This window comes from Pipra filicauda, unplaced genomic scaffold (assembly GCF_003945595.2).
Source record: "Pipra filicauda isolate LSUMZ 115617 unplaced genomic scaffold, ASM394559v2 scaffold48_size3843733_pilon, whole genome shotgun sequence".
In the NCBI taxonomy this organism is placed as follows: domain Eukaryota; kingdom Metazoa; phylum Chordata; class Aves; order Passeriformes; family Pipridae; genus Pipra; species Pipra filicauda.
The window spans coordinates 708,787-736,017 of NW_024104631.1; the positions used below are offsets into that span (position 1 = coordinate 708,787).

The 27,231-nt window shown below is 41.4% G+C and overlaps 1 protein-coding gene and 1 pseudogene across 2 annotated transcripts; both read left to right on the forward strand.

The window, feature by feature from the left end:
• The first annotated feature begins 239 nt into the window (after window positions 1–239).
• LOC113991507 lies at window positions 240–17,802 on the forward strand (annotated as a pseudogene).
• Window positions 17,803–18,360: 558 nt separating this feature from the next.
• Window positions 18,361–27,043, forward strand: LOC113991484 (serpin B6-like). Of its 2 annotated transcripts, XM_027727869.2 has the most exons (8): window positions 18,361–18,467; window positions 21,200–21,304; window positions 21,697–21,874; window positions 22,775–22,912; window positions 23,526–23,643; window positions 23,873–24,015; window positions 25,464–25,631; window positions 26,561–27,043. In XM_027727869.2, the coding sequence occupies exons 3-8, from the start codon at window positions 21,707–21,709 to the stop codon at window positions 26,963–26,965; spliced, it is 1,140 nt and encodes a 379-aa protein (XP_027583670.2). In that variant the 5' UTR covers window positions 18,361–18,467; window positions 21,200–21,304; window positions 21,697–21,706; the 3' UTR covers window positions 26,966–27,043. The 2 variants fall into 2 exon arrangements, with proteins under 2 accessions (XP_027583670.2, XP_027583672.1); XM_027727871.2 differs by lacking the exons at window positions 18,361–18,467; window positions 21,200–21,304; window positions 21,697–21,874 and having other exon boundaries at window positions 22,828–22,912; window positions 23,536–23,643; window positions 26,561–27,022.
• Window positions 27,044–27,231: the final 188 nt, after the last annotated feature.

Here is a 27,231-nt window from a genome sequence, read left to right on the forward strand (position 1 = left end):
AACTAGGAGTTGTGTTGTTATTCAAGACAATTAACTACTTGGTTCTCTTAGAATATCCTGTAATGTGCATGGCTGGAGCGTGTTTCCACTCTTGCCATTCCAAATCAACCACACACTATCCCAATATGCCAGTGGGCTTCAAATAGGCCCCAAAATACTGTTATTCCACATGTTGTCCTAGGCATTCACTAAACATATCTGTCCCAACACACTAGAAATAAGAAGTATGACTAGAGGCTATGGCCCAGAAGATCACCTTCCAATCACCCCATTTGCCCATGTTCAACAGCAAACAAGCAACAAGAAAAAAGTGAGTCTTCCACACATCCCTTTTGCCCATGTACAGTAGCAAACAAGCAATGCTTGTTGGCTTGGGAGGGCAGCAGTTGTGCTATCCTGCGGCCAAAAGGAATAGCATAAAATTTTGTAGCCGTTGTGGTACTCTGACTACGTGTCAGAAAGCATTGTCTAAGACAACAACATTTGAATGCAGGCTACTGTAAAAGCATTTACTCTCAGCAAAATTCCACCTATAATTACAACTCACTCCACCTCACCAAAAGGTATTCTATGTGGAACTACATCTCCACCCAACAAAGCATACCTGCATCTTGTTCACTGTACCGAAACAGAGAAGTTATTGTTAGGACGGAATAGTCAACATAGCAAGGCTTCAGGAGGAGAAGCACTTGCATGAGGAGGTATAAAATATAATTTTTTTAAAAAAATGAAAATTTGGAAGGTGACCATTATCAACACGAAGGCTGAGACTCTTCTGAGGAGCAACAAAGACCATTCCTCTTCCACTTAAGTGATGCCTGGCCATCAAAGACCCATCAGGGTGGGTAAGCATGTTAATTCTTAGCCTTGTAGCATTGTAATCCTATCTCTCTGCTGTATATATTCCACAATAAGTAATAACTGGGAATTCCTAAACAGTGCATACCCAGCCTGAAGGGTCACTACATGTAAGAGCAGAAGTTTACCCAAAAGGTGGCAAGAGTTCCATACCAAACCCAATGAAAGGTCTTCCCACTTCAATTTTTGTGCATCTCCTCACTCATAGCATGCTGCAGGGCTCTGCAAAGCAATACCTCTAAGGCTCTCGGAGGAACTACAGCACAGTGACTGCCATTTAATGAGAGGTGCAAAGGGTCAAACAGACTGGTTTTGGTACCAAACTACTCCCAGTCTCAGCTTTTCTTAAAGTGTATCCCTTCCAGTATAAGACTTGGAATACAGATGAAAAATGTGAAAGAGAAGGAAAGAAACCCTTTCACGGGTGTAACACTCTTCAGGGCTCATCTACTGAAAGCAACACACGGAGCTGTTTTGTTTGTGCCTCCCTGCACTATTTTCATGATAACCAGCACCTGGCTCTCAAATCAGGCTAACCCTTACAGAGTCAGAGAACCGTTCAGGCTACAAGTAACCACTTGAGATCATCTGGTCCCATCCCCTATGCAAAGAGAGTAAGCTAGTGCAGGTTGCACAAGACCATGTCCAGTTGGATTTTGAATATCTGTCTCCACCAATGGAGACTACACAAACTCTCCAGGCAACCTGTGCCAGTGTTTGATCATCCTCACAGTAAAAAAAGTGTTTATTTATGTTCAGATTGAATTTCACATTTTCAGTCTGTGCCCATTGCCTCTTGTCCTCTCACTTGGCACCTCTGAGGAGGGCCTGGTTCCTTCTTTTTTGTTGCCTCCTGTAAGGTATTGGCCAAGTAATAGGTGTTACATGACTGCATTTCCCAATAACTATTTACAAGAAGACTTGGATTTATTCTGTATCATCAAGATTTGTAACTTCAGGTCCACAAACTCCTCCTTGAAAAGTCACAGTACTTTGAAAACTAAATAAAGAAGTACCTACATGAAACTGATAAAACCAGCCTCAATATATAGATGTTGTGAGCGTAGACTGCTTGTCACTTAGTGATTCCATGCCTGTCAAAACATGCTTTCAGTTTATCCTTCAGTGAAAGATGGAGCTTTTGTGTCCCAGTGCAAATCAGCTTCATAAAATAATCCCTGACACCTCTGTGATGGATGAACTTCATGACAAGCAGAAATGGTAGACACAGCACACAAAAACAAAACCAAGAAAATTTACAATGGTTAGTGTACTGTTAGTATTCAAGACAAGGACATATAAAAACTCAACTGCTTTCAAACTTCAAAGCAAATACACTCATACCTTTAAAGGTTTTATTTTGCCATCAATAGCAGGCACAAGAAACCCTCTTTTTACATGTTAGTTATTGTCCAGTCCTTTACAGTTCTATTGCAACATATGTGACAGTTAGTTTCATTTCTCTTCCCAGGGGACATAACTGAATAGGATTTTCTGCAGAGTAAAAATCCATACTTGGACTTAGTCTAACACTGATTTTAAATTCTGCTGCTTTTTACTAGGTGTACCTGTAAGAGAACTGATCTTCAACAGACGCCCCAAAGGCTACTCAGAGTGGACCATTTACAGAGTACAGGTACAGGAATATGGCAAATCAAACAGGTAGAAAGATACAACCTCACTGCTGACCAAGATGGGGATGAAAGACAGCTTCAAAACAGACCAAAATTACTTCACCATATGCCAGAGGAAAACGACCAGTTTTATCAAAAGACTCTTTTTATGACCATTTGTAAGAGGTCAATCCACTTGAGGTCAACAGGTCAGGCGTCGTGATGCTGTGAAACCTTGTTTCTATCATTCTGGCTGTATCAATTAACTAATTTATCTCACTGTTTTAATCTGGCACAGCAAAACCAAGAGCAGTTCTTCTTCAGCTAATGTGTTCCCCTTTGTAACTCCAATTACTAAAAAGGATCTTGCAGCAACTGGTACATACCACAAAGAGTGTCTACACAATTTGGGTACCCTTTCTTCATTTTCCTGTATTTTTGGCCAATCTTTCCAGCTTATAGTACCACTAACTGCTTGGGTTTTTTTCTTCTCCTATTACTCTATCTAAAAAATAAACAACAGCAGCTTAAGATACATAGCAGAACATTTCTTAGGCTCATAACTAAATATAATAGTGTCTAATATATTTCTGAAGCAAGAAATTAAGAGGATATTCCTGGCATGAAAGCTGCACACACTTAAAACCAAAAGATAGGAAGAAAGAGAGGCACATATATCCCTCTTGAAACCTTGTGCAGTATATGTACCAGTCGGATTTCAAGTGAATAGAAGCACTAATATATAATTCTTATTCAAAATATGGACTTGTACACTTTACATAGATGCTTTTTCCATATAGGTTGACTGCATGGTGATTGGTTTACTTTGTATTTGTCATACTAGTGGGCAGAGGCCATTACTAACCCTAAATGTAGCAGAAAAGACATATAATGATCACAAATGAAATTTATCAACACAACTTAGTGTAAGTCACACAAACTAGGATCAGAATTACACCAAAATAAAATATTTGTGCACATGTAAGTCTTTTATATTTCACCTTTGCTGATATCCAGTTTTACACATCCTCCTGTTTTTGCTCTCTACTCCTAGACATCAGTTTCTGTAAAAGTCATTACAAGCAGCACTTTCAAGCAGTTTTGCAGTTTTTGGTGGATGATTCAAAATCCCTCAATCCATCAGACAGGAATAATGAGCTCAGTACAGTGTAGGGCCTGTAGGTATCTAAAGCACCTTCACCTCCTTTGTGAGGAGCAGCGGTCTCTTAAAACAACATCCGCCATTTCAAATGAGCCCAGTGTTCACTCTCATTTCATCACTTATTTTAGGTGACTGTGTAAATATCTTCTGAGCTTCCTTTGTGATCTGCTTTCTGTAACAGAAGAGCAAAAATACAAAATATCCCTGTACAAAGTAAGGGCTTCATTTGACCTGAGTGCCACAAGAATTCAAATGCTTTCCCTCTCAAATCTAACCACAGGATGAATGAGACCAACAGTCTATTTCAATATTCCCTTTTAGCCATAGCTTTGAGATCAGTTTCTATTTATTTCCCCAGTTTGTTGAGTAAAAAGAAAAGGAAGCCCTAAAGTTATTTCAACATATTTTGTGCCAAAACAGGGTGGTTGATATACTTTCTGCAATTCCTACACTTTTTGCAGGCCAAACACCAAGGTTGTGGAGGACATTTGTGGGGAAAAGGCATACTGGCCTTCCCATTCTAGGATATACATCCACGAACAGTGGCCTTGAATTCAGGAGGTCGCCCCCTCTGAGTTCTGAAAGCAGGTGATAGAGAGGAGAACTAGAAATAAATGAGGGAACGTGCACATAAATGCAAGAAGAGGATGTAGATAAGAAAATGGAGGTGCAAACATTTCTTCATTTCCAAAAGTACTCGTTGCCCCACAGACTGTCACAGATCCTGACTGAAGACAGATCTTAACCCTTCTCTCTCTCAGGATTTCAGGTAGTGTAAATATTTATATCAAAATTACTAGCTCTTATTTGGAGGTCTTAAAAATTCATGTCAAATTCTTTGGAATGGAGCAGTTAAAAGATGGTATAGAAGTTATGCAGAGGAAGGGAGTGCTTATTATTTAGTACAAAGTGTAGCCCTTAGGGAAACCCTGTGCCAAGGCACAATGGACAGAATGCAAATTGAGGTTGGGCAAACCCTACATAGCCTGGGAGGGCAGAAAGTTTCCTCACCTGTAGCAAGGGTGCTTTAATCACCAGGCTACTGGTCAGTTTAGATCAGAGGACTGAGAACAAACTCCAGGAGAGAACACCCTCCTACTGATGATGGAATTGAACACAAGACAACATGACTCTCTAGAACAGTGTTTTGGATGCCCAGCACTGGGTATATTAGTTCAAGCCTCTAATTTATTACTTTCAAATAACTACTGAATCAAGCATCCAGACCTTTCTTTTGCCAGAAGACCAAAGTTAGGAGACTTTGGAGACCAGTTAGGAGACCAGGGAACCTCGCAGAAATACAAGCCTGAGAAATACTTGATTGCTCCCCAGACACTCTCTGGGAACAGGAGAAGGAGATGTCAGTTTGAAATCCTTCACGTAAAAATATTCAGCTCAGCCCTGTCCCCTGGATATGCTCTGGGAGTATCAGCATCTCCAGGAACAGCAGTAAGATATCACATTTGAAGATCCTAAAAATACTTGGGCATGAGACAGGCTGCATGGCATTCACCTCTGAAGAATGCTTCAAAGCTGTTGCAGATTCTAGGAAGCTTTGAAAACAAAACTTGAGGACCCCAGAGGTTCCAGGCATCTCTGACCCTTTGTGGCAGTTCTCTTTAAGGACTGCAGTTTTTGATTTAATCACACAAATTGTGGGTGAAGATAGATTTAAATGTCCGGTTGCCCTTTTTGATCTAATGCTTAACCTTTCACCTGATGCCATTTTGCACTGACTTCACCATATGTTTTTAGTCATGCTGGTGAAGACAGTGGAAATTTCTGAGTTTATCCTAATATTTATCAAAGTATTAGATTGATCTAAAATATGCTAATAAGAAGCACAGGTTTGTTCTGGATCCATTACAGAAAATTAGTTTAATCCTGGAGTTGTGGTTATGTGTTTGCTTTGGTTTTGTCCTGTAAAAACATACTTAGAAAAGAAGCAGAACAAGGATGGGAAACCTGCAGATTCCGATAAACCACCAGGAAACCATAGAAAATTTGTTGTTGGTTACAACAGGAACTATTTGGAGTTCTATGTAAGCTAGAAGACTTGAAAAACAGCAATTAGCAAATCCAGCTACAGATTCCAAATGTGGGTTTACCTACACCAAGAATGTATAAAAATCTACATATCTCTAGTAGCCATCAGGATACATATAGTGAATCACATTAATTCACCATGCTTTTTTCAGTGGAAAATAATAGCACAGGAAGTTTAAATAAACAGAAAAAAGCCCAAAGCAGCACAGTGAGAAACTATTTTGTTTCACTCTCTCAGAATCGAAGAATAACTCCATGAAAATTAAGCAAAGAGTGAATGGGGTTTTGAAACAAGTCTGGACTGTGAAAACATTTCTCGCTAAAACTGTACTCAACTGACAAAGAATAAATAAAAAAGCTGAGGACACTGAAAGTGATGTGGAAGGAAGAAATAATGCAGGTCTTAGAAATGAGACCTATTAGCTGACTGTACTTGGCATCTGTGCAGTATTTTACCCATTACAGGGACACCCTCAGACTGTATTTCAGAGGGAGCAGGCAATCCCCCAATAACAGCTTTGTATTCTTTGACAGACATGAAGAAGTAGTCATCACCTCTCTCTGACACTCATTTGTCTCAGGTGTATCAATGGAGTCTCAGTGTCAACCAACAGCTTCACTCAGGACCTTTACAAAAAGCTGAACGAAAATTCCAAAGGACAAAACATTTTCTTTTCTCCTTGCAGTATTGCAACTGCTCTTGCTATGGTCCACCTGGGTGCAAAAGGTGACACCGCAACCAAGACGGCTGAGGTAAGTTCTGAAATTAGCAATGTGGTTCCTATGTAAATTGCATTGTTATTTTACCTATGGGGAACAGAAAGGAACAATATGGGAGAACAGTGACCTGCCATAATGTGGTACAGGAAATAGCCCCAGTTACATGGTCAGCACTGGAAATCACTATTCTTCCACTTTATTTCCAAGATCTTCCTGCTCTGCACTACCTCTACATTTAGCTTGTGTTTACAGTTCGCAGAGCACAGCAGGGGGTCTGCCAAAGAGAAGTTATTGATATTAGAGATTACTGCTGTCTTGTTTGAAACACTACACTCCATTTTAATTGCCCTCTGAACAGAATAATCCACCTAATACAGCGCTTAAATAGTAACGAAGAGACAACTTTATTAAAATAAAATAATATGGAGCTAAGATATGCTAGAGAAAAGAAATCTAGAGATAATATCACTGCTTCCAGACATCAGCGGGTTCTGGCAGCAGTATATCTGCTTCCTCATACTGCATGCAGAAGTTAGAAAGCTCTCCTGAATGCATTTTTGGCTGCACAGGAGTGGCATAAATACCTTTGTTTGTGACATAGTAAATCTATAAAAATGGTAATCTTACCATGAATAATGGAGACATATGAGTATTAAAAATATCATAGAATCATAGAATATGCTGAGTTGGAAGGATCAAGTCCAACTCTTGGCCCTGCACAGGACACCCCAAGAATCACACCATGTGCCTGAGTGCATTGCCCAAACACTTCTTGAACTCAGACAAGCTTGGTGCTGTGACCACTTCCCTGGGGAGCCTGTTCCAGTGCCCAACCACCCTCTAGGTGAAAAACTTTTTGCTGATATCCAGTCTAAACCTCCCCTGACTCAGTTTGATGCTGTTTCCTCAAGTCCTGTCACTGGTCACCAGAACGAAGAGGTCAGTACCTGCCCCTCTGGTTCCCCTTGTGAGGATGTTGAAGACCACAATGAGATCTCCCCTCAGTCTCCTCTTCTTCAGGCTGAACAGACCACTCCTCATACTACTTCCCCTCCAGACCCTTCACCACCTTTGTTGCCCTCCTTTAGACACTCTGTAATAGCTTAATGTCTTTCTTATATTGTGGTGCCCAAAACTGCACACAATATTCAAGGTGAGGCCACACCAGTGCAGAGCAAAGCAGGACAATCCCCTCCCTCAACTGGCTGGTGATGCTTTGCCTGATGCCCCCCAGGGCATGGTGTGCCCTCCTGGCTGATGGGGCACTGCTGACTCATATTCAACTTGCTATCAACCAGGACCTCCAGGTCCCTTTCCACAGTGCTTCCCTCCAGACTCTCATTCCCTCATCTATACACACAAACAGAGTTGCCCTGTCCCAGGTGCAGAATCTGGCACTTGCCCTCATTAAACTTCATATCACTGGTGATTGTCCATCTCTCTTATCGTCAAGGTCTCTCTGCAAGGCCTCTCTGCCCTAGAGGGAGTTGATGGCTCCTCCCAATTTGTCATCAGCAAATTTTCTTAGTATTCCTTCAAGTTCTGCATCCAAGCTGTAAATAAAGATGTTGAAGAGAACTGGGCTGAGGATGAAGCCCTGCAGAACCCCACTAGTGACTGGATGCCAGCCTGATGTTACCCCATTCACTATAACTCTTTGTAACTGACCTGTGAGCCAATAGCTCATCCATTGTGTAACATGTTTATCCAGTGTATGCTGGACGTTTTGTCCAGAAGGATCCTGTGAGAGACAGTGTGCCCTCTTTTGCAGAACTTTTCAATATTTGTACTCTTTTAGGTTATACTCATTTACTTAAAAACATTAAATGCAGAGTTTTACATTTGTGTCATGTTAGTAAGACTCTAAGTGTGCTATGCTTTTTGTTGTGTTTTGCTATGATCTGAAAATAGAATCCATGCAGCTAAGCACAAACTAATCACTTATCTAAATAAAACCATATTTGAGTCACAATATTGATCTATTATTAAGCAGTCAATGGGGCTAAAATCTATATAGTAATGATACAGTTATAGAAATTTATTGGAGAGTCCTCAATAACTTGTCCTCAATAACTTTAATAACTTTAATAGACTATCATTACACGTGGCTGGTGAATTACCATAGAAAACTAAAATACTCACAACCCTTGGGCATATTTATCTCCAGCAAACAAGCTGTCTTTATGAACATTTATCATCATCACAGGTTCTTCATTTTAACTAGACTGCAAGAGAAGAAGGTTCATCTGAGACAAGGCCTTCTCCGGGGAGATCAAAGAAAGATGGTATTTATTACAACAAAAGACTTAAAGATAAAAATCTCTGAGAATGGAATAGTCCAATGCAGCTACTGCTTTTGCCTTCTAACATCTGCTTGTTTTCAGTCTCTTATCTACTGTCTCAGTTCATTAAGAACTTTATATAGAAAAAGTAAACAAGTAGGTAATATTACTGTGAACTCATGAACTCAGGCCTTCAAAATCAGAACTCGGACACTAACAGCATTTTGATTAGCCCTAAAACTGTCTTACTTGGTTTTAGCTGGGCTGTTGAAATACCAAGAAAACAACTGTCCTAATATGCTTTGGACAATTCTATTTCTTATCAGCTTCAGGTTGGTTTTTTTCTCTCTGTAGTGTCAGCAAAAAACAACTACTGCATTCACACCTCACTCCAGCCCTACCCAGTAAAGACCCGTCCACCTTTCTTACGCATGGACACATCGGGTAGACAAAATTTCCCTTTAAGGTAATGCATGTTGACTCACCCTTGCTCATCAGCTCCCCAAAGACTTGCCACCAGGACAAACTGCCCAGATCTTTTTCATCAAAGGAACTCCCTAAACACTGTAAACTTGAAACTTGTAAACTTGTAAACTAAACTTGTAAACTTGAACAAGCCTTTTTTTTTCAGCATAGAAACTAAAAGAAAGCTCAAAGAAATTAAATTAGACAAACTGGAAACAAAAGGGGGTAGGAGGTTATATCATTCTCTCCCTAGATGGTGCAGGGTGATTCTCCAAGATGAATCATTACATTCACATTCATTTTAGCAACTCACTGACTTGGCAAAGTCTGTCTAATCTTGTCTTTCAGATATTTCACTCTATTACCTCTTCATTCTGTTCCCATCCCACAGCAAAACTCAGCCTCTGCTATCCTGTGTCCTCTGGATACCAAATTCTTTCCTAGGTGTCCTTCCTAGCAGCCCATGTCTCAGCATGAGTGAGAAAAGATCAGAGCAAGGAATGTCACCTCACCAATCTTATGACAGGTCACCATGAGTCAGTGGCAGAGACTCTCAGTGTCTCGTGTCCAGGGCATGGTACATGACACGGGGGAGGAGACCCAGGCAGCTCACGGGGAACAGCTGACTGGTAGCAACTTATTCCTCCATTAGCAAAGCAACAGCTGGCAACAGCTGGCAAGAAAGCTCATGCTCCCTAAAACCATCAACAATGACATCCAGGACAAGCTATCTCCAAAATCCAAACAGCAACAGCAGAAATCATGTGAAACAGGGATAATTTGAATAGTTGGTAAGTCCATGGTCTGACACCAGTGTCTATCACAATAGAACACCTCCTCAAAAACTGCAGGCTGCATTGATGGGTCCTTGCGAATCTAAAAGGTCTTGTGAAACTAAAAATTAGGCCTGACCATGACAAAAATGAGGAGATTCAACTTCCTGGAAGCACAGTCAGCTGATGTCCCCAAAGGCCTACACTGCACTGCAGAAACGGATCAGTTTATCCAGTTATATGCAGTGCTGCTAACATGCAACATACACAAAAAAGTGTTTAATTCCCTGAAACTCATTTTTAATTAAAAAAAAATTGAACAATTTAAATAAACATAGCAAGTGCAACAGAAAAAAAAAAATACTTCATACTAACTGGTATCTCTTTCCAAGGATCCTGAGCATGAGTGAGCTGAAAACATCCACTCTGGCTTCAGAAAGCTCCTATCTGTCATCAACAAAAGGAGAAGCACCTACTTGTTGAAGAGTGCTAACCGGCTGTATGAGGAAAAGACCTACCCATTACTACCTGTGAGTTGAACATCTTTGCTTGAGAATATGTTGACATTAAGAGGGATTATCAATAGAGATGATAAAAAAAATTCCAAATGATAGCACTGAGGTTTTAGTGAGAATATGAAGACAGCCATACATGGCTATCCTTGGACAGACAAGAGGTCCATTTTTTCCAGCAGTGGGCAACAGTTTAGGAAGTGTGTGAGAAAAAGGCATGTTGTGTAATGATGCTTTTCCAGAATCTGCTGTGGTCACCAAGTGATCTGCAGCTCAGGGACTTTGTGAACCAGAAGGCATGTCTACTTAATAGACTTTGACGAGCTGTTGTTTCGAGACTTTGCAGACTTGTCTTTTGAATGTACTTCAGCCCTCAGCACCAGGATTTCCACATCTGAACTACACATTGTAGGAAGTGCCTGTGCCTTTTGAGCTTGCTGCCTGTTGGCATCGTTACTAGTTAGTTTATCTTCTAAAGGATGCTTCTCCACATCTCTGGTCACCCTCATCCCCTGTCTCTGTATCTTTTATACTCTAGCATTCCTGAGATTGGGGAAGTCACAGCTGCATTGAGAACTCAGACAGGGGGCACACCAGAGTGCTATATGGTGTCATGCTAGAAGCCTCTCTTTTGTTGCCTACTCCTTTCTTTCTAACTCTAAAATTTTTATTTGCCTTTTTGTCACTATTAGGCAGATTTTTTGTCATGCAACTGTCCATTATAGCTTCAAGACCTCATTCCTAAAGAGTAGTAATCCCTTTCTATACCTTACACGTCACCGGATCAATTATGAATATGTTAATATATATATATTTTTTAATGTAATCATTTAGATTTTGATTTTATAGAAAAATACTTTAGCACAGACCCCAGCACATATACCCCAGTGGTACTCCAGTAGTAACAACCCTTCACTGTGAACATTATTTCCTCCTACGCTTGTTTTCCAGTCTTTCAAACATGACCTATCTCTGCAGTCCCACAGATGCTCACCCTTTGGTGAGAAGTCTACGAAATGCCTTTTGGTAATCCAAAAGACTGTAATGGCTCAATCAGGTGTCAGGTGCTTCCTGACACCTCCACAAAAGTCCAACAGATTTTGATTTAGGATTTCCTATTACAAAATGCTGTTGACACTCCTCTGATAAGTCACGTTAATTCATACACCCACTACACCTATTCTTGTTCATTTGCCCCATACTGACTCATGAGCTTGTAATTACCTGTGTCTTCGAAATCTTTTTAAAACTGACATTGTATTAATCATCTTCCAGCTCCTTGGAAGGTGGTTTTAAATGAGATTACTGTTCTTTGATCTTGGAGTGTGTTTGGTTTCCTGAGTAATTAGCAATTTGTCCTTCTGAATGTGTATTGTTCGTTTTCTCCATAATCTCATGTACTTAGGCTTTACAGAGAATCTAGGGGATTTCCTACTGGGAATCTCCATTAATTGTTTCACAGCAGACAGCAATGCAAACATTAATTCCGCTTTTCTGCCTTGACTTTATTCAACCAGAACTTACCCTTTATACCCGATCCCCTATTGTCCTCACAAACTTTTGGCAGGTTCCTCACCTCTGAAGCAAACTAAAAGCCTTTTTTCAACTTTAAATGAGACTATTCTTCCACCTTGTACTGAACGCTATGTCACAAAGCTGGGAAAAAAGTATTTAAATGACGTAAAAATGTCATTTTGAGAAATTTAAAAAAAAGATGAAGAATGTTTGTTTCATGGATATTTCAAAATTACAAATGTGCACCTTTGATTTCAAACACAAAAAATTTGAAGTAACAGTTTCCTTGAGACTGAAGTTTGATCAGTCCATACTTAATATTTAGTATAGAATGTATCAGACCTTAAGATAAGGGTTATCTCATCTAGAACAAATTTTATTTTCTTAAATTATATATTAGCTGATTGTCTAATTTGTCAAAGTTATTATTTCTAACATTTTTATAAGTCAAATTTAACTAAATAAGCATACATTTTCAAATCCTATCTTTCAGAAGTTCTTACAGCTCATTACAAGCTATTACAATGCCAAGTCACAAGCTGTAAACTTTAAGACAGCTGCAGAACAAGTCAGAGCACAGAGCAGTTCATGGGTTGAAAATAAAACTGAGAGTAAGTATCACTCTGATGGCTTTTTTTCTTGACTCATTTTCAAATTATTTGTATTTCCAGATTTATTGCTCTTGCAGTCAAGGCTCCACAAAAGATGGAAATTCAGAGGAGGGAGGTGATGAGCAAAGTATGGTTAAATAGCTTGAAGAATGCCTATCTCCAAACCTAACTTCTGCTCCTTACAAGGTCCTTCCTTTGATTTTTTATGTCGTAGCCTCTTTGAATTATTGCTGTTCAGAGGGATGCATGACAGATACTGTGTAGTCCTCAATTAGTGAGGGTTTTTACTACTGCATTATTCAGCTGCTTGCAACCAATTTCAGAGAACATTCAAGCTATACCACTTGACCCACTTTCCAATGCTGTTTACTACCAAACCTCCAATATTAAAAAAATTAATCATAGAATCATAGATTCGTTTAGCTTGGAAGGGACCATAAAGACCATCTAGTTCCAATCCCTCTGCCGTGGGCAGGGACACCTCCCACTAGACCACTAGTTGTTCAAAGCCCCATCCAACCTGGCTTTGAATACTTCCAGGGATGGTCTCGTTTTAACACAACTTCTCCAGGTAAAAGATACAGAGATACTTAAAACCCCATTTTTACCATATGTACATCATAGAAATGTACAACTAAAAAAACCCCTCCCAAATGCAAACATTTTTGCAACAGGGTTAGGCACAGAGAAGTCACAATTAAACTTGGAGAGTTACACAGTCACATTCAAATAACAGTCCTGTTTGTCTGATTTTGAAGGGAAAATACAGAGTCTGCTGCCTGCAGGATCTCTCCATTCTTGCACTGTGTTGGTCTTAGTAAATGCCATTTATTTCAGAGGAAAATGGGAAAAGAAATTTCTGGAGAAAAATACTTCTGAGATGCCCTTCAGATTAAACAAGGTAAATTCCTTGTCTATATGCCTGTTGTCATATGTCAGTATGACTATTATTGAAGACTAAATATTTAACCTGTATTTCATATGCCACTGCAACACTTCTTACAGCTGAGCACATGGTATAAACTCAGTGAGAACAGCAACTCTGAAAATAAGTCAGCGTTATCTTATTTACATATATCCATGGGAACAGGATTTTTAATCAATACGTCCTCAGTATCAAAACACTTGAGAACAGTTAAAGTTAAGAAAAGTAAGTTAAGTAGCTTAAGGACATGATGAAATGTCTCTAAGTACCATGTTCGCATTTTCAAATGGGACCAAGTTACTTTTCACAAGTTGTAAGCATTGCTTACACACTCTCTTCGGCTCTTGGGACCCTGAGCTCAAGGGATCTGATCCAGCTGCTCTCTCCACACACATCCTGGGTGTTGCATCAAACTTCACAGGGAATTTTCACAGGAGTTTGTCATTTTAGCTGAGTATGGGAGTATGACCTATTCAGTATTAACTGAGGGGACACTATTGAGCTAACAGTATTTAAACTATCATGCGCTGACAATTCCCAGTAGCTGACTGCATGCATATTTTTGGACTGTGTCAAAAGCAAACAAAATTATTTGTCAATGGAAGCAAGCATTTCTGTGACATGGATTAAGAGTGCAAATACCTTTTGTATGCCAGGCAAAGTGAAGCAATTGTACTGACAATGTGACTGCGTACCTGAAACCTACTGCACTACATGTGCAGTTTTAGGATCCATCATGGCAGATGGCTGTGGTGGGTCACCTTGCCTGGCCACCAGGTGCCCATCAAGACTCTCTATCACTCCCCCTACTCAACAAGGCAGGGGGAGAAAAATAGGATGAAAAGATCATGGGTCAGGAAAAGGACAGGGAGATCACTTACCGATTATCCTTATGGTCAAAACAGGCTCAACTTTAATTTATTGCCAATTAATCAGAGTAGGTTAATGAGAAATAAAGTCAAATATATAGCACCTTCCCCCAACTCCTCCCTTCCCAACAGAATCAATTTCAGTCCTGATTCTTCCAGCTGTGCCCCAAAGCAGTGCAGGCAGACTGGGAATGGGGGTTACAGTTAGCTCATCACATGTTGTCTCTGCCGCTCCCTCCTCCTCACACATTTTCCTTGCCCAAGTGTGGAGTCCCAATCATGGGATACAGTCCTTCACATCCAATGTGGGTCCTTCCCACAGTCTGCAGTTTTTCAAGAACTGCTCCAGTATGGGTCCTTTCCCTGGGGTTTCCATCCTTAGGAATGGGCTGCTCCAGCATGGGTCCACTGCAGGGTCACAGGTGATGCCAGAAAACCTGCTCCTGCATGGGCTCCTCTCCACAGTGCCATGCTCTAGCATGGCTTCTCCATGGCTTGCAGCTTTCTTCAGGGCACATCCACCTGTTCCAGCATGGGGTCATCTACAGGCTGCAGGGTGGACATTAGTACCACCATGGTCTTCACCATGGGCTGCAGGGGAATCTCAGCTCCAGCACCTGGAGTGCCTCCTCCCCGTCCTTCCTCACTGACCCTGGTGTCTACAGAGTTGTTCTTCTCACATTTTCTCACTTGGCTCTCCCAGTTGCTTTTGTCCAGCAGTTTTTGCCCATTCTTAAATGTGTTATCCCAGAGGCAATACCAACGTCCCTGACTGGCTCAGATTTGGACAGTAGCAGGTCTGCCTTGGAGCCAGCTGGAACTGTCTCTGCCTGACACAAAGGCAGCTTCTGATGTCTCCTCACAGAAGTCATCTCTGCAGCTTTCCTGCTACCAAAACCTCACCACACAAACCTAATACACTGGTGCCCAGAGAGGGTTTAATTCACAGAGAGAATAGCGAGGCCTGCAAACAGATAAAACTTTAGCACTTAGTAACAGCTCTGTGAACATAACACAGCACAGGAATTCAGAAGTTTATTGAGCAGTCCAATTCCATTCAGTAATCCAGTCCTATACAGTTTGGGGAAGAGGAAAAGCCAGCACAGGTCACAGAAAATATGTTTCAGAGGCAGAGTGTGACAATCAGTATTGCCTGGAAGGAAGTCAACACTTTTTTCCCCTCTGTCAAGGCTCTCACTTCAGATAACACAACCTTTCGGAGAAAACATGAAATCCTTAACAGTATTACTTGCTTATCAAAGCTAACTCCTTTACTTTCAATTAAGAAATATATTACATAGAATTCAGCTGGTAGGTAGTTAGCACATGTGCCTATGCTGACTTTTTATAAAGATCCCAAAGACTTTGAGAAGGGGGTGAATGCAATACTGTCCAAAGGAAAGGGTCCTGAGTATCCAAATGCTGCTGAGTCTCATACTTGTTTTCGAATTTTTGCTTTCAGTTTAATGAAGCAAATAAATTTTATCATTCTTTAATGTATAAAGGATTTTTTTAATGCTGAATTTTTTTCACAAACACTAAACCTGTACAGATGATGTTTCTGAGAGATAAATTTTTTGTACTCCATGAAACAACCATGAAATTCAGAATCATTGAACTGCCATATGTGGAAAATGAACTCAGCATGTTCGTCCTCCTACCAGATGACATCAGTGATAACACTACAGGTCTAGAGCTGGTAAAGTTGGCCTATTGTTGCCCCACATACACTATGAAAGGGTATCAGAATCAGATTAAAAGCTTCAAAACCACAATAGAATAGCTCTGATGTTTCATTCAGAAACTGTGATATCATGATTTCTCAACCTAGGATTCAGGGCATTTGATAACATTGCCAATATAGTACTTCTAAAACCTATGTCCACACAACTATCTCAGCCTATTTTGTGTCCTCTTTACTATTGCCAGACTAGCAAAAGGAAAGCAAGGACCACATCTGAATCACCATGCCCTAGAGTTACCTTCTCCTGAGGGCTGCATAAATTCATTTTTATGTCCTTTGCAGTCTGGATTTGCACCTAATAGTTCGTGGGGAGCTTTCTAAAACTAAGTAATGACTACCCTGACCCAGAAGGTGCCAACAGCCACTCAAGACCATGCCAGGATCAGTTTCAGATTCTAAACAGATCAGGGCAAACATATTTTTATTTGTACGTCAGTTCCCAAGCATCCTATTTATTTATTACTACTAAGAGAAAAGTTATACACACAGAGCAAGTGCCTATTATTATGAGTCACACATTGCAAAAAAGCAATATTTTTCACACCAGAGAAAAAATAATAAACTACTCTCAGGGTTCAGGCCTACACCTCACCACCTTTAAGAAAATAGACAGGAATATAAGTCACTCGGCACTTTGCAGGATCATGCCCTGTGAATATGGTGCATGTTCCATCGGTACTCACTGCTGGTAGCTCGGTTTTGTTTTACATGTTCTTGATGAGCATTAAGACACTGGTCTGTGCATGTCTTGTCTCTGTCCTTCGCATTCCAACTATTTTCTTCCCCAACTCACTGCAGGTGGAAAGAGAGCTGACCTATGAGAAATTGGCTGAATGGACCAAATCAGCCAATATGATGAAAGCTGGAGTGGATTTGTACCTGCCCAAGTTGAAGCTGGAAGAGAATTATGACCTTAAATCCCCTTTGAGCAGCATGGGGATACAAAATGCTTTTGACCCGGTTTAGGCTGATTTCACAGGGATGTCAGTGAAGAAGGATCTTTTCATCTCACAAGTAATTCACAAAGCTTTTGTGGAGGTCAATGAAGAAGGTACTGAGGCAGCAGCTGCCACAGGTGTCTTGGTGATGAGATCAAAAGCACCAACAATGACTTTTAAAGCTGACCACCCTTTTATCTTCTTCATCAGACACACCAAATCCCAAACCATGCTCTTCTTCGGCAGACTCTGCTCACCCTATAGTCCTTGCCCTGCAGAGCAGGTAAGGCTTGCTTGCTAGCATAGAAGCAAATACCAAACCTTGAACTCTCTCTGCAACCCGGGGGGAGCAGAACTTGAACTCTCTCCATCAGGCCAAACACTCTGGGGCCTGAGGCACAGCTCCTCTTCCCTCCTACCCTAAAGAGGCAATCAGTGCAGTGCCAAGGGGAGTGCAGATGCTTTGCATCCAGCAAACAATCCTGATTCTCATTCAGATCAGGCCATCATGGGTAGCTCTGTCCTCATCGCTATTAGCTATGGCATTTCTATCCCTCCCCCTCTCAGCAGTGTGTACAAACATATTTTAGCAAAGTCCATCCCCTCACCCTCATGACAGGGCCCCTGATCCCTGGTCCTAGCCTGCAGCAATTAGACCCAACTCGTTTTCTAACACTTAATCCTTCTAGCCCTTTAGGTTCTTGTGTTACAGCTGGAGGTAAACCCTGCCAACTCTCACCCTTGCTTTCCTTCCACGTCCCAGCTCTAAGTCTTCATCAGCTCCCAATTAGCCTAATGTCACTCCACAGATTCCTTTTTAAAATAAAATAAAATAAATAAATAAAAAATAATTAAAAAATAAAATAAAATAATTAGAAAATAAAAAAATAAAAAAATAAAAAATAATAAAAAATAAAATAAAATAAAATAAAAAATAAAATAAAAAATAAAATAAAAAATAAAAAATAAAATAAAAAATAAATTAAAATAAATTAAAATAAAATAAAAAACCCCACACCTCTATAAGGGCTATTTGCCTCACTCAGACCTCAGAAATGCAAGGAAGGGTTAAGCCTGTACGGTCTCTGGCTACAGCAATAGCTGACTTTTGCTCAGAACCACCCCTGCTTCACAAATAAATAACAATAATAATAATAAACCATTCACAGACTGGGGGTGTTTTCTGTACGCTCTGCCACGAGAGGGAGGCAGAGATGGAAAATCACTGGCTGCAAAGGCTCGGAGCGGGGCGGCTCTCAGGGCACGCCGACGCGGGGTACAGCCGCCATTTTGTCGGGAGGGGCTGCGCACCGCGCTGTTGGCGCGGCCAAGGGGGGAGTGTCGCTGCCGCCGGCTGAATCCCGGGAGGGGCCGCGCTCCGTTCCCTCTGCTCGGCTCTGCTTCCGGGAAAAGGGGAGCGCGGAGGCCGGCGGGGTGAGTGCGGCGGCTCCGTTGTCCGGAAGGTTTTCTGCGGGAAGCTTGCGCTTGTGTTTGTTGGGTTTAGGGTTTTTGTCTTCCTTTTTTTTTTTCTTCCCCCACTTTCCCCTTTCCCCCTCCCCTTTTTTTTCTTAAAAAAAAAAAAAAAACAACAAGTAGTGCTGTATGGCATTGCTTTCCTTGTGGTTTTCTTTTTTCTTTTTCGGGACGTTCCCTACACACCGCTGCTTCTTGCCAGCTGGAGCCGCGGCGGAGCGCCGGGAGCGCTTCTTGTCTGTGTGGGAGCGACGGGGGCGCCGCGGCGATGCCGAGCTGAAACGTCCGCCCTGCGGTGCCAAACCCGGGGCGGGGGCGGAGGAAGAACTCTTCGCCCTAGGGAGTGCCAAACCCTAGGCTTCTTGTGCCTCAGCTTGCTGGGTCACTGTCAGGCTCCTCCCTGCCCCCCTCCACTCCGGTTGAGGCACAGGGGCCAAGAGCTGGCGGGTTTGGGCTGTGTCCTCCCACGCATCCCACCGCCTGCCCCTGGACAGGTGTGTTGGGAAGAGCCATTACCAGGAACTGTCAGCGGTCTTACCCTGCAGATGTTCTAACATCGCTCCCAACTCTCCAAATCCTAAAATGAAGCCCTGTTTCTCAAGGAAGCTTGCTTTGGTTCAGAGGGTGGGAAAAGGGGCGTCCGTACCGCAAACGCAGTTTTCTCTGTGTTTGAAAAAGTAGTCTTGTGGCTCCTCTGAGGCAGCTGACAGAAGGTGGGGAAGGTCCTTGTACACTGGAGGTGATCCACGTCACAGTCTTCGTGGGAAAATATCTCTTGGGCTGCAGGCTGGAGAAGAGCTGCACCCTGCTCCGACCGGGTTCCCCCATGGCCCCGCATTGCAGCGTGTGCTGTCTAACCTATGAAATAGAGAATGAAATAAAATATTAGATATTTAGCTATGAAGGTGTGACTTTGCAAAATGTAAAACTGCTTAAAAGTCTCTGACCGAACTGTGGGCAATTGAGATAAAAAGCTTAGAGAATGGGGAAGGCTTTTTAGCACGTAGAGAGGGGTGGGGAACCTGACACTGCTTGAAGTGATAAAACTTTACGTAACTACTCTATAATGGTAAGAATAGGAGGTAAAACTAAGTGTCTATTTAGATAAAACAAACTGCAAAGGAGTGTATGCGTATTAACCTGTAACTGTTTGAAGTGATAAAACTTTACGTAACTACTCCATAATGGTAAGAATAGGAGGTAAAACTAGATGTCTGTTTAGATAAGAAAGACTGCAAAAAGAGTGTGTGTAAAGATAATTTTGAGCTTGCTACTTTCAAACTGTATAAAAGGCTATGTTATTCCTTGGTTCGGCGGAGTGCACTGGGGAGAACACCTGCCCCTTTGCATTCCCCGGCCGTAATAAAGGTGCTTTTCAGATTGGCAGAGGTTTCTTTGAATCACCTAGATACAGCTTTTTGGTCCATAAAGACTGTTCTAAAGCATAGGTGTTGATTGCTGAGACAAATGCTTCAAATTCATACTGGTAGGAACACACAGGGTCCAGGCATGCAGAAACGAGCATCAGCACGAGTGCCTTACTGCTGACCTGCAGAACCCACGGGGAGACTAGAGTGAGAAATGAGTTGCTGTCAGCAAACCTTCTGATCACCGAGGGGTTTGCCGCAAACAGTTTACAATTGATTGACAAATATGTACTTATATCATAAGTTCCTTAAAGTGCAGTCACTGTGTGTTGTCTCCAAAACTCCTCTGATAGGAGGGATGTCCGTAGTTGCGTTAGTATTCCTGAGCTGCAGAGAAAGCATAGTTAACTGCACAGATATAACTCCTAATCGTGTGTCCCAGCTATTGCAATATTATTTATAATTTGGTTAAATGCGCTGGTTTTGAAGCAGGCAAATAGTGTGAGTTGCATCCTTTCGTCGTAAATTCTTGCTTGTCATGGAAGCCCTGCAGAAACTTTCTAGGAAATAAGTGCTTGCTGCTGTCACTACTCCTGTGTGCTTTGACCTGGAGGTCAAAAGACTTTATTGCTAGCAATCTGCAGGTATTGGGATATTAGGAAACTTCCGGTTTTCACTGTAGCTAAGGTGAACACTATATGTCTCCTACTTACGCTATAAAGTACTTAAGTTACATGTTTCAGACACAATTGGAGGATTCTTTCCCTCTAAGCTTGCTTGGTTTTTTTGTTTGGTTAGCGTTTTTTTCAGTTATGGGAGAAGAGAAACAGGAGAAAATTGCTACTGCTTATAGTGAAGCTCCTAGCAAGAAATTTTCTTGGGTGGAAAACCATGCATGCAGAAACTTGCACTTTTCACCTAGTTATCTGAGATAATGAATCAGTAGTATGAATAAGGTGTTGGCTTTGTATTTTTTGGCAACGTATAAACAGTAGGCCCTGCCTTAAGGGAAGAACAAAACATGGAGACATTTACTACCAGCTGCTATCTTATGATTCATGATTAAGATCATGATCATGTGGTTAACTCAGCGTTCTAGTATTTATTGCTCTTTTTATAGGTGTGTGGTTTAATCTGAAGTTAACTACCTTTAGAGATGAGGATGACAAGCACCAAGTTTTTTCTTGTGTGTGTTTCCGTGTTGTAGGCAATAAAATGGAACTGAAATGGACTTTGATTTTTTCTTTATGCTACAGTAGGAAATTGCTGTAATCTGTCATGCTGATGAAATTAGTTTTTTTTTTTCTTTCCTTTTTTATCTTGTAGGACAAGTCATTCTGCTGACTTCTCCCAGCCCAGCTGTTTAAAACACAGCATGCACACGCAGGAGTAAGCTGAAGGTACAGCTGAAGATCTATAGACTTAGAGAAGGTAAGAGTTTGTAATTTGGCCGTTGTGATGTCTCACTTTTTGGTCTGGTGTTTGTATAAAGGCAAATTATTTTCTTTGTGAGATAAGAGAGCTTTCTTTCAGTGAGTTCTGAACAGAATCCTGTTGTGCCTGATCATCTCAAAAGATGTAATATTACATAGGTATGGGATTGAAATACAAAAGCAGACAGTAAATCCCTAAAATAACTCAAGAGAGTTGTATGGGGTTTAAGGTGCTTGTGCCACCAAATCAGTTTTCCATTCAGGCGATAGTTTTCCAGCCGAATGCTGACATTTGCTGGCTTGTTTATGCTGGGAAATGTGAAAGAGAGAACCAGTTTTTTTGTGTTCCAATAAATTTGATCCATTCTTGTTCTGTGTTTTACCTGCCAGGTTTGAAACCATGGCAAGCCTGTGTGCAGCAAATACCACTTTTGCCCTGGACCTCTTAAGAAAGCTGTGTGAGAAGAAAAGTGGTCAGAATCTATTCTTTTCCCCCTTTAGTATTTCTTCTGCTTTGTCTATGATTTTGCTGGGTTCAAAAGGTAACACCGAAGCCCAGATAACAAAGGTAGGTGAAAATAGACTTAGTGGATTGAATGCGATGGGAGCATATGAGGAACAGACATGTCTTATAGTCTGCGATGTGTACTTCTTCTTAGCTAGGGTTGTCACTCTACTCTGTAAGAACAGAACTCTTCCTTTGGGGGGTGTGTGTGTAAGCAGAACAGGTTTCATTAGGGGGAGCTTCTTTCAGTATGAAATTAAGAGAGTTTTGTTGGGTTTCGGGGTTTTGTTGTGTGTGCGGGTTTTTTGATTTTTTTTTGAGACAGATCTTTCCATATGTATTTAAAAAGTACCTGGTTTCTTTTTTGGATTTTTTTTGTTGGTTCCATGAATCTCTAGCTATGTGTAATACTGCCTTCTGCTTTCTTGTTTGCTCTTATTGTCAGATGATATGTATTTTCAAAATGTAGCCAGGCACATAAAAAAAAAAAATTTAAAAAATCTACGCTGTCTACATGTCAAAGTGGTACCTGCACCTTCGTTTACTTTTTCTTTTTAAACTTGCTCAGTTGGCAAATACCCCATGGTATATGTTTTACTAATGAATTGGCAGTATGAAATAAACATCAATCATTTGTGTTATGATGTTTGCCTCTTTTGCAAAGTGGAAGAGGAGTGTAACCTCCTATATTGTTACTATTTAAATCTATAAAAATTTCTCCAAAATCATATTTTTGCCATATTGGAGTTATTCAGAGTCCATCTGGACACAGTCCTGGGCCGCTGGCTATAGGTTTTCTGGGTTGGCAGGGAGTCATACTCTGATCTCCAGAGATCCCTTCCCACCTCAGCCATTCTGTGATCCTCCAGTGCTTGACCCGAGGGAAGAAAACTCAATACTGCTGACTCTTCTGCTCCTTAATTAATTACTTGTGCAACCACTGAAGATGTTGTCTTTTTGCAGGTGCTTTCTCTGAACAAAGCTGAGGATGCTCACAATGGGTATCAATCCCTTCTCTCTGAAATTAACGATCCAAACACCAAATACATCCTGAGAACTGCAAACCGGCTTTATGGGGAAAAGACGTTTGAGTTTCTCTCAGTAAGTAACCATGAAATGTGTGGCGTTTCTTAGTATAATGTACTTGCTACGTGTTTGGTTTGGAGGTCAAAGGCAGGCTTTGGGCTCTGCTTTCCAAATTTTCTGAGCTGAGGACTAGCAATGCAGTAGATGATGCCAGCGCCTGGTATCTGAATTTGGTGGAGAATTTCTTTTCAGATACCCTGAATGTTGCAAAATAGGGTAAAATCCATCAGTCTCTCCACTGTGTGAGTTTTGTGATCCATTTATATTTTTGACTGTGGGACAAAAGGATGATGTATCTCTTAGCAGAAGTCTTACAAACAAATCATATTTTATCTCACTGAAGCATAAAGTAAAACCAACAAAAAACAGCAGCCACTTAATTTGTCAGTGAATTTACATAGAGGTTTGTAGTACAGTAAATAAACCATTTGACTTAAAACCATACAGGGGACGATTCCTAGTTCAAATAGTTTGTATAAACCTTATAAATGTCAGCCAGAACTTTAAGTGTTCTATGTGAAGCTGGGGGAGGAAAGTAGGCAGATTTTCTTGGTGTGTTTAAGAATCCTGCATGTCTGAATGAGAGTCAAATCTCTTGCTGGAAATCTGTTGGGCATGTCCCTGTTAGTCATTTCTAGAGTCGAGTCAGAAATCCTACCACGCTGGACTGGAACCGACTGACTTCATGAACGCTTGGGAGGATTCCAGAAAACGAATCAATGGCTGGGTAGAGGAAAGGACTGAAGGTGAGTGCTTTGCAAAGGGCCCTGTTGTATTTCCTGGTGGCCATGGCTTGGGTAAAGAGCTATTTCAGGATATGAGGTTGTGAATTAAAACAACCCAACTGTTGAGCTCCTGCTCTGTGTGGTACCTAATTCTCTTCTCTCTTGTGTCTTAATTGCAGAGTCGATAGTCTACTGGATAATAATTAGATATGTGTCCAACTCTGAAATGTTGTTTGTTTGTATCATAAAGGTAAAATTCAGAACCTGTTGGCGGAGGGGGTTCTTGATTCCCTGACCAGACTTGTGTTGGTGAATGCCATCTATTTCAAAGGCAACTGGGAAAAGCAGTTCAACAAAGAGAGAACGGCAGAAAGGCCATTTCAGATTAACAAGGTATGATGTGCTGAAATGATGGGAATATGCTGTTAATCTGAAATGAACCCATAGCATTCTGAAGAAAAAACATTCAAGCAGGGTGACCTTGGTTAGGCTGTATGAACTTCCTTATGCCCCCTCCCTTTCCTATGGATGCTGTCTTTGTTGAGTTTCTGTAAAGTTTCACGTAATTACTAGAAAGTTTAATCTAACAAGTATTTCTTTCATTCTCTCTCTCCTTTTTTCCTTTAACCCTTCTTTGTTTGAGAAAGTTATCCCTCTACATAATGACAGGACTTAGAACTGATGAGGAGAGAACACTTGAGCAATGTTGTCAGGTTATTTCAGTGTCATGAACAATTTCACAGAATTAGTGAACTTGCTTATTTCAGCCTAAAACTGGAGTTGATCAGAAAAATATTTTTTCTTTAAGTTTTAGGCAGAAAAGAGCACTTATACTCCTCCAGAAATTTGTATATCTAAGTCTTCTTCACTCAGTGGTTTTTTGCTGCATTTCTATCAGTGAAGTGATCCAAAAGAAATGGGAGAAAAATGTCCTGTGAAGACCTCCGTGTTATACTGTCTTGCTTTTAGAAGCAGATCAGGGCTAGTGAGGAAGGCTTGGCTACTGTCATGAACAGGCCATGGCTGCCCCTCAGGATCCCCTGCACCTCTGGGTTGGCCTCCGGTGTCAGGAACAAGAACTGCTAACATGCCTTCCTTAACTCACCTCCTTCAAAGAAGCATATGCAATAACAGAAACCCTCCTGACTGACTGGAAAGGTCCTCCCCCAGTGGTGAAAAACTAGCCAAGACTGTTTGAAATGGTTAATACACTTTTTAACAGGGAATGTTACGCTCACCCCATACTACTACTTGACACAATGAGACGAAAGAGGAAAAATGATTTGACAAACAATCGTATGCTGTTGTGGTCCATGTGGAACTGGAATGAGAGAGCAGAAAATGAAAATCTCTGCCCTCCTTACTATGCTTATGACTTGTAAGAATTCAAAATAATGCTCTCACTTCCTTGGTATTTTTAGTATAATTTTAAAGTATTTTAATTCTTCTTTTTTGTAGTACTTGGAACCACACGGACTACAAATGAAAGTCCATATATTGAAATTACTTTTATTCATTTAGAGCGAGGAACAGAGCCCCTGCTTCTTAGCAGCTCTGTTCAGGGCTTGTCACTAGTTCTTCAGGGAGGAAAAGGGCAAGGACACATATTTGCCGTATTTCCTTAGAGGAATCTTCACCGAGATTTCTAACTTTGTAATTAAGAATTAAATCTCAGTGAATCTTAGTGATGTACAGAAGACAGTGCTGTGTCTGTACTCTGTGGTGTGTGATTAGTTCTCTTTGGTCAAATTCTCGAAAACCCGAATAACTGGCTGCCTGCTCTGTATTTTGAGAGCAGCACAGTAGCTCAGCACTAACTGATGACATCTCTTAACTTTTAGAATGAGACCAAGCCTGTGCAGATGATGTTCAAGAAGGATAGATTTAACATGACCTATATTGGAGACTTGCAGACCAAAATCCTTGAGCTGCCCTATGTCGGTAATGAACTCAGCATGATCATCCTGCTCCCTGATGCAATCCAGGATGGATCCACGGGCTTGGAAAGAGTAAGTTGTTGAGCTGAATGCAAGGACAGCCTGTATCCTTCCAGGGAAGAAAGTCTGGTATAGCACATAGACCTCAGTTTAGTTCCAGAGCTATTCTGTCGCTGATGCTCAATGCCAGCTGAAATGTCCAACAGTTCCCTGCCCCCAGAGTGAGTAGCCCACCTGGTGTCACTGCTGCTCAAGCTGGGTGCTGCCTCCTTAGGCAGAGGCTCTGGAAGAAGATCTGACCCTCCTCAGGAGCAGTGGTCAGCTGTGGTTCTGGTGAAGGTGTGGTATGGTGAGCATCATAAGTGGAGAGGGGGAATTTGGGTGGTGTCTTAGGAAGTCCTGCGGCTTCTCCTGTAGATCTTCTATTCTGAGCAGCTGGCAGATGGTCTATGGCACAGCACCTGGCAATAGGCTCACAGGAGAGGGTAGGATCTCCTCTGTTGGAGATGGGATACAAGTTTGGAGTATTTTGTGATCTGGACAAGTTTATTAATAAGGTTTTCTGTCACTGATGGCGAAGGGCCTTATGAGCAGACTTTTTCCTTCCCTGTTGACCTGAAGGAGGAACCACTGGTTAAGAGACAGAAGATCTGAGTTCAGTTGCTTTGGGACTTGGCCAGCAGCTCCTGTGCCATTGCTTCCCCTATGTCAAAATGTAAAAAAACCCCAACAATCCTAACATGTTCTGTAAAAGTAAACATTACATGGAAGGGATTAATCCCTATTGTCCCTACCAAAAAAGCATATGGGAATGATCTTGTCTGAGGCCGTAGTCTGTAGTGAGAAGTATAACTTGCACTTTTGGCTTGAGACACTCTAAACCACTGTAAAAAAGATGCATGTTCTGTGCTAGGTAAACAAACCCAGTAATCACTTCTTTTGCTTGTGTCACACTGACTCGCTTCTCACTGTAACTAAATAAATGTGGTGTTTTTCTTTAGCTGGAAAGAGAACTTACATATGAGAAGCTGATAGATTGGATCAATCCTGAAATGATGGACTCTACAGAGGTGAGGGTGTCTTTACCCAGATTTAAGCTGGAAGAAAATTATGATCTGAAACCCATTCTGAGCTGCATGGGAATGCCTGATGCATTTGACTTGGGGAAGGCAGACTTCTCGGGAATGTCATCTGGCAATGAGCTGGTGCTCTCTGAAGTGGTTCACAAGTCCTTTGTGGAAGTCAACGAAGAAGGCACTGAAGCAGCTGCTGCCACAGCTGCAATAATGATGATGCGCTGTGCAATGATCGTTCCAGATTTCACTGCTGATCATCCCTTCCTCTTCTTCATCCGGCACAACAAATCTTCCAGCATTTTGTTCTGTGGCAGGTTTTGCTCTCCCTGAAGATGAGTTGTCTTGGCAGGATAGGGGCCATTACACAATAAAGATTTCTCTAGAAAAGGGTGACTCCTTTTGCACTAATTGCCTCTTTGAGCTGTGCCTGAACCCTCTTCTGTGGTCTTGATCTGGGGCTTGGCAAGAATAACAGAGCTGCTTGGAGCTCCACAGCAAGTGCCATGTAAAACACCTCTCTCTCTGTGCACCTGTGTGGAGGTTCTTGCTGACAGAAGTAACATCCCACTTGCTCAGCCAAGGCATCTCCTGTCCTT

Bases quoted from the DNA above. Each gene is read 5' to 3' on its own strand.
- LOC113991484 (XM_027727869.2), top strand. From the start codon at position 21,707: ATGGCAAGCCTGTGTGCAGCAAATACCACTTTTGCCCTGGACCTCTTA. The intron at 22,913-23,525 runs GTAAGTAACCAT...TGTCCCTGTTAG, and splicing joins AGACGTTTGAGTTTCTCTCA to TCATTTCTAGAGTCGAGTCA. The intron at 24,016-25,463 runs GTATGATGTGCT...CTTAACTTTTAG, and splicing joins GGCCATTTCAGATTAACAAG to AATGAGACCAAGCCTGTGCA.